At 44.3% G+C, this 14,345-nt stretch overlaps 1 protein-coding gene across 2 annotated transcripts in view; it reads left to right on the forward strand.

Moving 5' to 3' along the window:
* Positions 1-14,345, forward strand: part of rnf157 (ring finger protein 157) — a 35,239-nt gene that overhangs the window by 8,062 nt on the left and 12,832 nt on the right. For both annotated transcript variants that reach the window (XM_021581017.2, XM_021581018.2), the window contains exons 7-14: positions 365-412; positions 640-711; positions 3,179-3,338; positions 3,568-3,680; positions 11,233-11,465; positions 12,965-13,067; positions 13,150-13,258; positions 13,375-13,583. In XM_021581017.2, the coding sequence (XP_021436692.2) occupies positions 365-412; positions 640-711; positions 3,179-3,338; positions 3,568-3,680; positions 11,233-11,465; positions 12,965-13,067; positions 13,150-13,258; positions 13,375-13,583 (1,047 nt within the window). The remainder of the gene's footprint in view (positions 1-364; positions 413-639; positions 712-3,178; positions 3,339-3,567; positions 3,681-11,232; positions 11,466-12,964; positions 13,068-13,149; positions 13,259-13,374; positions 13,584-14,345) is intronic.

A 14,345-nucleotide genomic window follows, 5' to 3' on the forward strand; every position in this document is an offset into this window, starting at 1 on the left:
GGATGTGTGTTCAATTAATTGAAAGTTTGTTTTATCATGTTTTGAGATGCAGTTGACTCTGGATTTAAAAGCATCCCACTGGGCATAAACTGGTTGAATGAATGTTGTTTCCACACCATTTCAACACATAAATAAACTGAGTGGTGTCATCAACGTAAAGGAATTTGGGGAATGTTTGTATTTTTTTCATTCAACTTTTAAAACCCAGTGACGTGGTTAAATGTTATGTTGATTTCACGTTGAATTCATTTTAGTTGACAACCCAATAAAATGTAAATCAAAACTAGACGTTGAACTGATGTCTTTGTCCAGTGGGACTGGATTGGTATAAGCATTGGCTAAGTATCTACTGTTTGTTCCACAGCACATGGACGGAAGCTACTGTGTCAAACCTCTGAAGCAGAAACAAGTGGTGAGTTTGTTTCCACCAAGTTCTCCTCTTCTCTCTCTCCTCCTGCTCTCATCTCATCTCATCTCATCTCACTCTGAACTGTACCTTACCATCCCTTTTTCCTGCCTTGCTTACCTCTCTTTCCTCTCTCTCTTCCAATCTCTCGCTCCCCCTTTCACTATCATTCCTGCTATGTTTTATACTGAAACCTTCTCTCTCATCCCCAACATGTTTCCTGTCCTCTCCAGGTAGATGGAGTGAGTTACCTTCTTCAGGAGATCTACGGCATCGAGAACAAGTACAACAGCCAAGAATCAAAGGTACACAGCTGAGCATTTGGTTGTTTAGGGACTACACTGTAAAGGGGTTCCTGTGAATTTGACAGTAGCTTACAGGCAGCTCAGTGGCAAGTGAAATGATGTGTGTCATATTACAGTTCACCTACTGTAATATAAATAGGATATCAAAGCACAGTACAATACTGTAAAATTGACCTTATCTTACTGTAAAAAAAAGAAGTACATCGGAATAAATGAATGAATGAACAGAGGGGAAGAGTTTGCTTTTCACAGTATTTTACTGTAATTACAAGGGATTGGTGCAAGCAGATTGGCTGCTAGGTGAAGTGTTTACACATTACAGCAGGTTTATTCATGAATATTTGGTGTTTGTATCACTTGCACTTCTAGAGACATTCACAAAGGCTTCCAAACTGGTAGTGACTACAGGGCAAAACAGACCAAAAGGACATGGCAAAATGCTCAACCATTTAAGGTTTAAGACTTGTTGCCACTCCAATTTTTCCCCTATACCAGTGGCTCCTAAACTGTGGGGCGTACCCCCTAGGAGGGGCGAGGGGGCGGCAGGGGGATTCGGGGGTGCATCATACTCATGAGTTGTGCATCATCAGTTTTCCTCTTGTCATGTCAGTCATTGCATACCTTAGAGAGCTATTTATAACTTGTCAGAAATGTTCCAATCAACTAGCCCATGTCAGCTAACGCTTTTTAGCTAGTTTTTGTAGGCCATAGATTTTGTAGTAATGTTCCTGTCACTCAAATATCACACAAATACACATTAGACATGGCAAAATGTGTAGCATTATAAGAAAATTAAAGAGGGATGTGAACAACTTGAGTCAAGAACAGTGCTTGTGCCCATAGAAATAGACTTGGCACACACCAGCACAGGGGAGGTGGGATGTTCCCCAGTGCTGGAAGGGGGGGCCTAAGTGAAAAAGTTTGGGAACCCATGCCCTTCCCTTCTTCATTACCACCACCAACAGGACAGGTGTATAAATTCATTATACTTTATGACACAAAATTAGGAAAAAACTTACCCTACCATCATTAAAAACCCACCACCCTAATTTAATTATATCTGGTCCTACACCAGACCAACAGCCTGGGAGGACAGGACACCACCACTCAACAAACCCTGTAACTCTTCCCCCTATACCATTAGATGGGGCATTATAACCACATAGGAGTTCAATTCGAACTGCATTCTCTCTCACGGGTGCAATAAATATAGCCTCTTACAAGGTGCCCCTCAAAATATGTTAATGAGCCAGAAACTATATCATGTATCCACTAGTGGTCAAAAGATTTTTGTCAATCCAAAGATATGGTACAGTACTGTCTTCTGTGGGGTAGAATTAGAGTACCAATCGAAACACAGCACAACTCAAATTCCACAACATTTTCCCACAATGCACAATAATTTACAGTATGCTGCACTAAAACGTTTCAGAGTATTTTACTGTTGATTATACCCAAAATTACCGTATAATTTACAGTTTTACGTTACAGTGTAGTGATCACAATGCTTTTTGTTAAAAACTTTCCAAATCACTCTCTGTAGAATTGGTTAGAGTATTCATAAGTTGCATGTTTCGTCACAATATTGTTTTGAACATTCGTTTTGGACTGATGCCCGACTGAGCATTCCACTCAATACATTGTCAATTAGCGCTGAAGAAGATTTCATCAAAAGTGCATTACAATGGCTTTGAAATACAATGACATTCAAAGGAAGGCAAATAACTAGTAGGAAACCCCTTTGTCATCATTTTGATGTCTCCAGATTCACTTTATATGCAGTAAAACATTAGCTAGCTTGCTAAGATTGAGCTGAGGCCACCGGATTTTAGCTAGCTAACGTTAGCATTGCTAGCTATTTTTGACAAACTTTGCTAGCTAATGACATTTCCATCTGGCTATTTTATGACATGATAATGCTGGCAAAGTTGTTTCCTATGAATATGCAAAGGAATTTAATTATTTTTACAATATTGCTTGCTCAAGCTACCATACTGCTTTGTGAATGTAAATTATGTATTTATTGATTTATGTATTGATTTTTTTTTCACCTTTATTTAACCAGGTAGGCAAGTTGAGAACAAGTTCTCATTTACAATTGCGACCTGGCCAAGATAAAGTAAAGCAGTTCGACACATACAACGACACAGAGTTACACATGGAGTAAAACAAACATACAGTCAATAATACAGTATAAACAAGTCTATATACGATGTGAGCAAATGAGGTGAGATAAGGGAGGTAAAGGCAAAAAGGCCATGGTGCCAAAGTAAATACAATATAACAAGTAAAACACTGGAATGGTAGATTTGCAATGGGAGAATGTGCAAAGTAGAAATAAAAATAATGGGGTGCAAAGGAGCAAAATAAATAAATAAATTAAATACAGTAGGGGTAGTTGTTTGGGCTAAATTATAGGTGGGCTATGTACAGGTGCAGTTTGAATGATTGACTATGTTGGCCCCAGGTTGTGGATGATGAGATCAGTGATAACAGTGCGGAGTGTGTGGTGTGTCTGTCGGATGTCCGCGACACACTCATCCTGCCCTGCAGACACCTGTGTCTCTGCAATGCCTGCGCAGACACACTCCGCTACCAGGCCAACTGCTGCCCCATCTGCAGACTGCGTGAGTTTATGTCTATGATGCTACATAAGACCTTTGTAAGCCATATGTTGGCATTCCTAATACCTTCATAGCAATAGTTTTTAGATGCTTAGGACCTTCATAGCAATACCTACAGTAATACATGCTCAGATATCAGGCTAACTGCTGCCCTATCTGCAGACTGTGTGAGTCCATAATGCTGCATAAGACCTTCACATCAATACTTAAGCATGTTATAATGCATCTTCAGCGTTCCGGGCGCTGCTGCAGATCCGAGCCATGAAGAAGAAGCTGAGTCCTCTCTCTCCTGCCAGATTTAACCCCGTCATCACCTGCCAGACCTCTGACTCAGAGGAACACTCGGTAATATGTACGCATACACTTACTTTAAAAAAATTATATATACTGCTCAAAAAAATAAAGGGAACACTTAAACAACCCAATGTAACTCCAAGTCAATCACACTTCTGTGAAATCAAACTGTCCACTTAGGAAGCAACACTGATTGACAATAAATTTCACATGCTGTTGTGCAACATCCTCCAGCATGACCGGTTTGGCGGTGGGTCAGTCATGGTGTGGGGTGGCATTTCTTTGGGGGGCCGCACAGCCCTCCATGTGCTCGCCAGAGGTAGCCTGACTGTCATTAGGTACCGAGTTGAGATCCTCAGACCCCTTGTGAGACCATATGCTGTTGCGGTTGGCCCTGGGTTCCTCCTAATGCAAGACAATGCTAGACCTCATGTGGCTGGAGTGTGTCAGCAGTTCCTACAAGAGGAAGGCATTGATGCTATGGACTGGCCCGCCCGTTCCCCAGACCTGAATCCAATTGAGCACATCTGGGACATCATGTCTCGCTCCATCCACCAACGCCACGTTGCACCACAGACTGTCCAGGAGTTGGCGGATGCTTTAGTCCAGGTCTGGGAGGAGATTCATCCGCCACCTCATCAGGAGCATGCCCAGGTATTGTAGGGAGGTCATACAGGCACGTGGAGGCCACACACACTACTGAGCCTCATTTTTACTTGTTTTAAGGACATTACATCAAAGTTGGATCAGCCTTTAGTGTGGTTTTCCACTTTAATTTTGAGTGTGACTCCAAATCCAGACCTCCATGGGTTGATAAATTTGATTTCCATTGATAATTTTGTGTGATTTTGTTGTCAGCACATTCAACTATGTAAAGAAAAAAGTATTTAATAAGAATATTTCATTCATTCAGATCTAGGATGTGTTATTTTAGTGTTCCCTTTATTTTTTTGAGCAGTGTATATACATACAGTAACATCCAAACGTTTGGACACAACTACTCATTCAAGTGTTTTTCTTTATTTTTACTATTTTCTACATTGTAGAATAATAGTGAAGACATCACAACTATGAAATAACACATATGGAATCATGTAATAACCAAAAAAGTGTTAAACAAATACAAATATACTTGAGATTCTTCAAAGTAGCCACCCTTTGCCTTGATGACAGCTTTGCACACTCTTGGCATTCTCTCAACCAGCTTCACCTGGAATGCTTTTCCAACAGTCTTGAAGGAGTTCCCACATATGCTGAGCACTTGTTGGCTGCTTTTTCTTCACTCTGCAGTCCAACTCATCCCAAACCATCTCAATTGGGTTGTGTAAGGACAGACGCTGGGAGACGAGAAGGAAGTAGAGGGAGTGAACATTTAATAAATAACGAACATGAAACAAAACACGGCCAGGGACAACAAAACAACATTAATGCTGACATGGGGAACTAATAGAGGAGCAGACAGATATAGAGGGGGCAATCAACAAAGTGAAGAGTCCAGGTGTCACGTTGGTATGAAGAGATTCGGGAGACAGGCACAGGAATACGTAATATTTTATTTAAATTAAGCCCAAAGTACGGTGTCCTGTGTAAAGGCACGGGGACAAATACCATACAAACACTTAACAAAACACAGGGTAGAAACCCAAAACAAAAGAGTGAGGAGTACCTCAAATAAATAACACAATGATTAACACATGGGACGAGACCTGTAATCATCTGCACAATCCACAAAAAAAAGCAAAAAAGCCAAAACACACAGCACAGGTACTCACACGCACCAACGGACATAGTAACAACAAACGACAGCCCAATGGAAAACAAAGGGCACACTTATACAAGTACTAATCAGTGGGAATAGGGGACAGGTGTGCGTAATAAAAGTTACGGAGAGATCCGTGGAACCAGGTGAGTCCAATGAAGCAATGATGCGCATAATGAGGGTGACAGGTGTGCGTAATGATGGACAGCCTGGCACCCTTGAGCGCCAGAGAGGGGAGCAGGAGTGACCGTACTCCCCCTTCTAGGGGCGCCACCCTGCGTCCCACCTGGGCGAGCCTGACGGCCCGGTCGAGGCGTGGGGGCCGGACGAGTCAGCGGAGGCGTGGAAGCCTGACTAGCTGGCAGAGGCGTGGGAGCCCGACGAGCCAACTGCGGCGTGAAAGCCCGACGAGCCGGCTGAGGCGTGGGAGCCCGACTAGCCGGCTGAGGCATGATGCGGGATGGGAGCCTGCCGAGCCCGCTGAGGCGTGGGAGCATGACGAGGCGGCTGAGGGGTAGGAGCCTGACGAGTCAGCTGCACCCCCGGTTCCTTCGGCAGCGGCACCTGGACCCGACAGCACCAACCAAAACAAAAAACAAAACAAACTCCCTGATGCTTCCAACATTGGTGTCAGCATTTTGTAAGGACAGATGCTGGGAGACAAAAGTAAGTAAAGGGAGTGAACATTTAATAAATAACGGACATGAAACAAAACACAGACAGCGTCTGGACAGGGAACACAAAACAACATTAATGCTGACACGGGGAGCAAACTGAGAAGCAGACAGATGTAGAGGAGGCAATCAACAAAGTGAAGGAGTCCAGGTGAGTCCAATGAAGTGCTGATGCGCATAATGATGGTGACAGGTGTGCATAGTGATGGGCAGCCTGGCGCCCTCGAGCGCCAGAGAGGGGGAGCAGGAGCAGGTGTGACAGGTTGAGGTCGGGTGACTGTGGAGGCCAGGTCATCTGATGCAGCACTCCATCACTCTCCTTCTTGGTCAAATAGCCCTTACACAGCCTTGGGGTGTGTTGGGTTATTGTCCTGTTGAGAAACAAATGATAGTCCCATTAAGCGCAAACCAGCCATGCTAGTTAAGTGTGCCTTGTATTCTAAATAAATCACTGACAGTGTCAGAATCAAAAATCTCAAATGTGTACTCATCATATCAAAGGTCACATTTCCACCAGTCTAATGTCCATTGCTCGTGTTTCTTGGCCCAAGCAAGTCTCTTCGTCTTATTGGTATGTTCTGGTAGTGGTATCTTCGCTGCAATTTGACCATGAAGGCCTGATTCACGCAAGCTCCTCTGAACAGTTGATGTTGAGATGTGTCTGTTACGTGAACTCTGAAGCATTTATTTGGGCAATCTGAGGTGCAGTTAACTCTAATAAATGTATCCTCTGCAGCAGAGGTAACTCTGGGTCTTCCTTTCCTGTGGCGGTCCTCATGAGAGTCAGTTTCATCATAGCGCTTGATGCTTTTTGCGACTGCACTTTCAATGTTCTCGACATTTTCAGCATTGACTGACCATGTCTTAAAGTAACAATATATTGTCGTTTCTCTTTGCTTATTTGAGCTGTTCTTTACATAATATGGACTTAGTCTTTTACCAAATAGTGCTATCTTCTGTATACCACCCCTATCTTGTCACAACACAACTGATTGGCTCAAATGCATTAAGAAGGAAAGAAATTCCACAAATGAACTTTTAACAAGGCACACCTGTTAATTGAAATGCATTCCAGGTGACTACCTCATGAAGCTGGCTGAGAGAATGCCAAGAGTGTGCAAAGCTGTCATCAAGGCAAAGGGTGGCTACAAAATCTAAAATATATTTGGATTTTTTTAACACTTTTTTGGATAGTACATGATTCCATATGTGTTATTTCATAGTTTTGATGTATTTGCTAATATTCTACAATGTAGAAAATAGTAAAAATAAAGAAAAACCCTTGAATGAGTAGGTATGTCCAAACTTTTGACTGGTATTGTATACAGTTGAAGTCGGAAGTTTACATACACCTTAGCCAAATACATTTAAACTCAGTTCCTGACGTTTAATCCTAGTAAATATTCCCTGTCTTAGGTCAGTTAGGATCACCACTTTATTTTAAGAATGTGAAATGTCAGAATAATAGTTGAGAGAATGATTTATTTCAGCTTTTATTTCTTTCATCACATTCCCAGTGGGTCAGAAGTTTACATACACTCAATTAGTATTTGGTAGCATTGCTTTTAAATTGTTTAACATGGGTCAAACGTTTCAGGTAGCCTTTCACAAGCTTCCCACAATAAGTTTGGTGAATTTTGGCCCATTCATCCTGACAGAGCTGGTGTAGTCAGGTTTGTAGGCCTCCTTGCTCGCACACACTTTTTCAGTTCTACCCACAAATTTTCTATTGGATTGAGGTCAGGGCTTTGTGATGGCCACTCCAATACCTTGACTTTGTTGTCCTTAAACCCTTTTGCCACAACTTTGGGAGTATGCTTGGGGTCATTGTCCATTTGGAAGACCCATTTGTGACCAAGCTTTAACTTCCTGACTGATGTCTTGAGCTGTTGCTTCAATATATCCATGGAATTTTCCTACCTCATAATGCCGTCTGTTTTGTAAAGTGGACCAGCCCCTCCTGCAGCAATGCTGCCACCCCTGTGCTTCACGGTTGGGGTGGTGTTCTTTGGCTTGCAAGCCTCCCCCTTCTCCTCCAAAAGTAACAATGATCATTATGGCCAAACAGTTCTATTTTTGTTTCATCAGACTAGAGTACATTTCTCCAAAAAGTTCCCAATTGCATTTGCGAACTGTAGTCTGACTTTTTTTATGGGGCTTTTGGAGCTGTGGCTTCTTCCTTGCTGAGCGGCCTTTCAGGTTATGTCAATATAGGACTCGTTTTACTGTGGATATAGATACTTTTGTACCTGTTTCCTCCAGCATCTTGATAAGGTCCTTTGCTGTTGTTCTGGGAGTGATTTGCACTTTTCACACCAAAGTGCGTTTATCTCTAGGAAACAGAACGCGCCTCCTTCCTGAGCGGTATGACGTCTGTCTGGTCCCATGGGGTTTATACTTGTGTACAATTGTTTGCACAGATGAGCGTGGTACCTTCAGGCATTTAGAAATTGCACCGAAGGATGAACCAGACTTGTGGAGGTCTACAATTTGTTTTCTGGGGTTTTGGCTGATTTTTTTTAGATTTTCCCATGATGTCAAGCAAAGAGGCACTGAGTTTGAAGGTAGGCCTTGAAATACGTTCACAGGTACACCTCCAATTGACTCAAATTACGTCGATTAGCCTATCAGAAGCTTCTAAAGCCATGACATAATTTTCTGTAATTTTCCAAGCTGTTTAAAGGCACAGTCAACTTAGTGTATGTAAACTTCTGACCCACTGGAATTGTGATACAGTGAAGTATAAGTTAAATAATCTGTCTGTAAACAATTTTTTGGAAAAATGATTTGTGTCATGCACAAAGTAGATGTCCTACCCGACTTACAAAAAATGTAGTTTGTTAACAAGAAATTTGTTGAGTGGTTGAAAAATGAGGTTTAATGACTCAAATCAAATCACATTTTATTGGTCACACACACATGGTTAGCAGATGTTAATGCGAGTGTAGCGAAATGCTTGTGCTTCTAGTTCCGACCATGCAGTAATATCTAACAAGTAATCTAACAATTTCACAATAACTACCTTATACACACAAGTGTAAAGGAATGAATAAGAATATGTACATATACATATATGGATGAGCGATGGCCGAACGGCATAGGCAAGATGCAGTACATGGTATAGAATACAGTATCTACATATGGGATGAGTAATGTAGAGTATCTAACCATTATATAAAGTGGCATTGTTTAAAGTGACTAGTGATACATTTATTACATCCCATTTTTAATGATTAAAGTGGCTAGAGATTTGATTCAGTATGTTGGCAGCAGCCACTCAATATTAGTGGTGGCTGTTTAACAGTCTGATGGCCTTGAGATAGAAGTTGTTTTACAGTCTCGGTCCCTGCTTTAATGCACCTCTACTGACCTTGCCTTCTGGATGCTAGCAGGGTGAATAGCCGGTGGCTCGGGTGGTTGTTGTCCTTGATGATCTTTTTGGCCTTCCTTTGACATCGGGTGCTGTAGTTGTCCTGGAGGGCAGGTAGTTTGCCCCCGGTGATGCATTGTGCAGACCTCACTACCATCTGGAGAGCCTTATGGTTGTGAGCGGAGCAGTTGCCGTACCAGGCGGTGATACAGCCCGACAGGATGCTCTCGATTGTGCATCTGTAAAAGTTGGTGAGTGTTTTTGGTGACAAGCCAAGTTTCTTCAGCCTCCTGAGGTTGAAGAGGTGTTGTTGCGCCTTCTTCACCACGCTGTCTGTGTCTGTGGACCATTTCAGTTTGTCCGTGATGTGTTCGCGAGGAACTTAAAACTTTCCACCTTCTCCACTACTGTCCCGTTGATGTGGATAGTGGGGTGCTCCCTCTGCTGTTTCCTTAAGTTCACGATCATCTGCTTTGTTTTGTTGACGTTGAGTGTGAGGTTATTTTCCTGACACCACACTCCAAGGGCCCTCACCTCCTCCCAGTAGTCCGTCTCGTCGTTGTTGGTAATCAAGCCTACCACTGTAGTGTTGTCTGCAAACTTGACGATTGAGTTGGAGGTGTGCATGGCCACGCAGTCATGGGTGAACAGGGAGTACAGGAGAGAGCTGAGAACGCACTCTTGTGGGACCCCAGTGTTGAGGATCAGCGGGGTGGAGATGTTGTTTCCTACCCTCACCACCTGGGGGCGTCCCGTCAGAAAGTCCAGGACCCAGTTGCATAGGGCGAGGTCGAGACCCAGGGTCTTGAGGTTAATGAGTTTGGAGGGTACTATGGTGTTAAATGCTGAGCTGTAGTCGATGAACATCATTCTTACATAGGTATTCCTCTTGTCCAGATGGGTTAGGGCAGTGTGCAGTGTGATTGCGATTGCGTCATCTGTGGACCTATTGTGGCGGTAAGCAAATTGTAGTGGGTCTAGGGTGTCAGGTACGGTGGAGGTGATATGATCCTTGACTAGTCTCTCAAAACACTTCATGATGACAGAAGTGAGTCGTTTAGCTCAGTTACCTTGGCTTTCTTGGGAACAGAAACAATGGCGGCCCTCTTAAAGCATGTGGGAACAGCAGACTGGGATATGGATTGATTGAATATGTCCGTAAACACACCAGCTAGCTGGTCTGCACATGCTCTGAGGATGCGGCTAGGGATGTCGTCTGGGCCGGCAGCCTTGCAAGGGTTGACACGTTTAAATGTTTTACTCACGTTGGCTGCGGTGAAGGAGAGCCCGCAGGTTTTGGTAGCGGGCCGTGTCGGTGGCACTCTATTCTCCTCAAAGCGAGCATTGTCCTCAAAGTGAGCAAAGAAGTTGTTTAGTTTGTCTGGGAGCAAGACATGGTTAGCTCTCCAACCTAAGTGTATGTAAACTTCCGACTTCAACTGTATATACAGCTGTAAGTATGGTGATTTTAGCTATCCGATTGGCCTGGGCAGTAGGCGCACTCGATTTAGCCACAGATCTCCCGGTCCACAGGGTAGGTGGAGTTTGTCTTTTCAGACAGATGAAATGGTTCAAAATGGGAACACTTTGCCTACCCGGTGTCCTGGGCTTCTGAATGAAGTGCACCTTCCCGCCAACAGAGCAACACGAAAAAATGTAATCGTTTGGTGATCGACTTGTCGTGATCGACCAGTTGGTGACCGCTGACGTATAGCAACATAACAGCTCATCTCTTTTTTTTCGTTCTCTCTACCCCTGTCCCATCCTTCCTCTCTCTCCTTTCAACCCACCCTTCCCCAGATGTCGGATCACATTCCCCCCGGATATGAGGTCGTGTCCCTCCTGGAGGCTCTGAACGGGCCCCTGTGTGTGTCTCCCTCTGCCCCCCCTCTGCAGGACCTCTCTGGGTGCCACGTCTCGGGGACCCTACCCCCCTACAGCAGTGAGACCCACCCCGCCCCGGCACACTCCATGTCCCCCCTGGACCACTCCACCTCAAGCCAGGGACTCAAACTGAAGAAGAGCGGCTCCAAGTAAGTGGAGCAAACACCTGGAGACATAGGTTATGTCCCAAATGGCACCATATTCCCTATAAAGTTAATTAGTTTTGACCTGAAGTCTGTTCAAAAGTTGTGCACTACATGGGGAGTAAGGTGCCATTTGGGATGCAAACATACTGTACATTTGAATAGGAATTAATTTCCTATGACTTTTAAAGTTTTAGCTAATAGAAAATACACTATATATTCAAAAGTATGTGGACACCCCTTCAAATTAGTGGATTTGGCTATTTTAGCCACACCCATTAATGACAGGTGTTTAAAATCGAGCACACAGCCATGCAATCTCCATTGTCGAACATTGGCAGTAGAATGGCCTTACTGAAGAGCACAGTGACTTTCATCGTGGCACCGTCATAGGATGCCACCTTTCCAACAAGTCAGTTCGTCAATTTTCTGCCCAGCTAGAGCTGCCTTGGTGAACTATAAGTGCTGTTATTGTGAAGTGTAAATGTCTATGAGCAACAATGTCTCAGCGGTGAAGTGGTAGGCCACACGAAGTGGTAGGCCACACAAGCTCACAGAACGTGACCGCAGAGTGCTGAAAAAAATGTCTCTGTCCTCAGTTGCAACACTCACTAACGAGTTCCAAACTGCCTCTGTAAGCAACGTCAGCCCAATAACTGTTCGTTGGGAGCTTCATGAAATGGGTTTCCAAGGCTGAACAGCTGCACACAAGCCTAAGGTCACCAGGCACAATGTCAAGCGTCGGCTGGAGTGGTTGCCGCCATTGGACGCCTTCTCAGGAGTGATGAATCATGCTTCACCATCTGGCAGTCCAACGGACAAATCTGTGTTTGGCTGATGCCAGGAGAATGCTACCTGCCCGAATGCAAAGTGCCAACTGTAAAGTTTGGTGGAGGAGGAATAATGGTCTAGGGCTGTTTTTCATGGTTCGAACTAGCCCCCTTAGCTCCAGTGAAGGGAAATCTTAACGCTACAACATACAATTACATTGTAGACGGTTCTGTGCTTCCAACTTTGTGGCAACAGTTTGGGGAAGGCCCTTTCCTGTTTCAGCATGACAATGCTCCTGTGCACAAAGCGAGGTCCATACAGAAATGGTTTGTCGAGATCGGTGTGGAAGAACTTGACAGGCCTGCACAGAGCCCTGATCTCATCCCCATCGACCAACATTGGTATGAATTGGAACGCCGACTGCAAGCCAGGCGTAATTGCCCAACATCTGTGCCCAACCTCACTGATGCTCTTGTGGCAGAATGGAAGCAAGTCCCTGCAGCAATGTTCCAACATCTAGTGGAAAACCTCCCAGAAGAGTGGAGGCTGTTGTGGCAGCAAAGGGGGGACCAACTCCATATTAATGCCCATGATTTTGGAATGAGATGTTCAGCGAGCATGTGTCCACAGATGGACACCTGCTACTATTCATGTAGTGTTTTTATGTCCGGACAAAGGGAGAGTGTTTGCTGTGGTGTTTATGATTCTGACTGTTGCATTGTGGGATGTGTCAGGTCTCTCTCCCAGAATTCTTCAGTGCTGCCAGGGGAGGAGGGAAAGAAGTCACAACACAGTGAATCAGAGGTTCAGGCCTGCCGCCGGAAGCAACAACTTGAGGTACACTGACATTCTGACATAGTTTGTGTATGCGTGTTTGTCTGTGTCCGGTGTATGTTTGACCTTACTCTCTCTGTTCCAGAGTGGTGTAACTTCAGAGAGTGAGAACCTGACTCTATCCTCGTCTGGAGCCATAGACCAGTCCTCCTGTACTGGGACACCTTTCTCCTCCACCATCACCTCCCCCGAAGGTAGTCCTGCTGGGGCTGTCAGGGGGTGGGCAAAGGAAAATGTGTCCAATGTGTCAAATTATAAAACACTGTTAATTGTCTCCTCCTCTCTCTCTCTCGCTCTCTCTCCCACACAGACCCAGTGAGCAGTAGCCTGGCTCAGTCAGTCATGTCCATGGCTTTCTCCCACAGCCAGCACTCTCAGATCAGCACTGACACCCTGTCCTCCATGTCTGGTTCCTACCTGGCCGGACCGGAGGGAGAGGTGGAGGGGGGAGACACAGAGGGGGAGAAGATCCAGGACGCACCCATGGAGAGCCGGGGACCCTTACAGCAGGACGGGGAGGTGAGAAACATGAGGGGGAACAGGGGGATGAGAGAGGAGAGAGTGGGGTACTCCTAGAAAAATGGTTTGTTGTGATATAGAGAATACCCCCCTCTCTCTTTCTCTCTGTCTCTCACTCTCTCAATTCAATTCAATGGGGATGTATTGGCATTGGAAACGTACAGTGCCTTCGGAAATATTCAGACCCCTTGACTTTTACCACATTTTGTTACGTCACAGCCTTATTCTAAAAATGATTAAATAAATGTTTTTCCTCAGCAATCGACACACAATACCCTATAATGACGAAGTGAAAACAGGTTTTTAGACATTTTTGCAAATGTATTAAAAATAAAAAACAGAAAAACCTTATTTACATAAGTATTCCAACCCTTTGCTATGAGACTTGAAATTGAGTTCAGATGCTTCCTGTTTCCATTGCTCATCCTTGAGGTGTTTCTACAACTTGATTGGAGTCCACCTGTGTTAAATTCAATTGATTGGACATTATTTGGAAAGGCACACTCCTGTCTATATAAGGTCCCAGAGTTGACAGTGTATGTCAGAGCAAAAACTAAACCATAAGGTTTAAGGAATTGTCTGTAGAGCTCCGAGACAGGATTGTGTCGAGGCACAGATCTACGGAAGGGTACCAAAACATTTCTGCAGCATTGAAGGTCCCCAAGAACACAGTGGCCTCCATCATTATTAAATTGAAGAAGTTTAGAACCACGAGACTCTTCCTAGAGCTGGCTGCACGGCCTTGGTCAGGGAGGGGACCAC

The sequence above is a fragment of the Oncorhynchus mykiss genome, chromosome 23, assembly GCF_013265735.2.
Source record: "Oncorhynchus mykiss isolate Arlee chromosome 23, USDA_OmykA_1.1, whole genome shotgun sequence".
Lineage (NCBI taxonomy): Eukaryota > Metazoa > Chordata > Actinopteri > Salmoniformes > Salmonidae > Oncorhynchus > Oncorhynchus mykiss.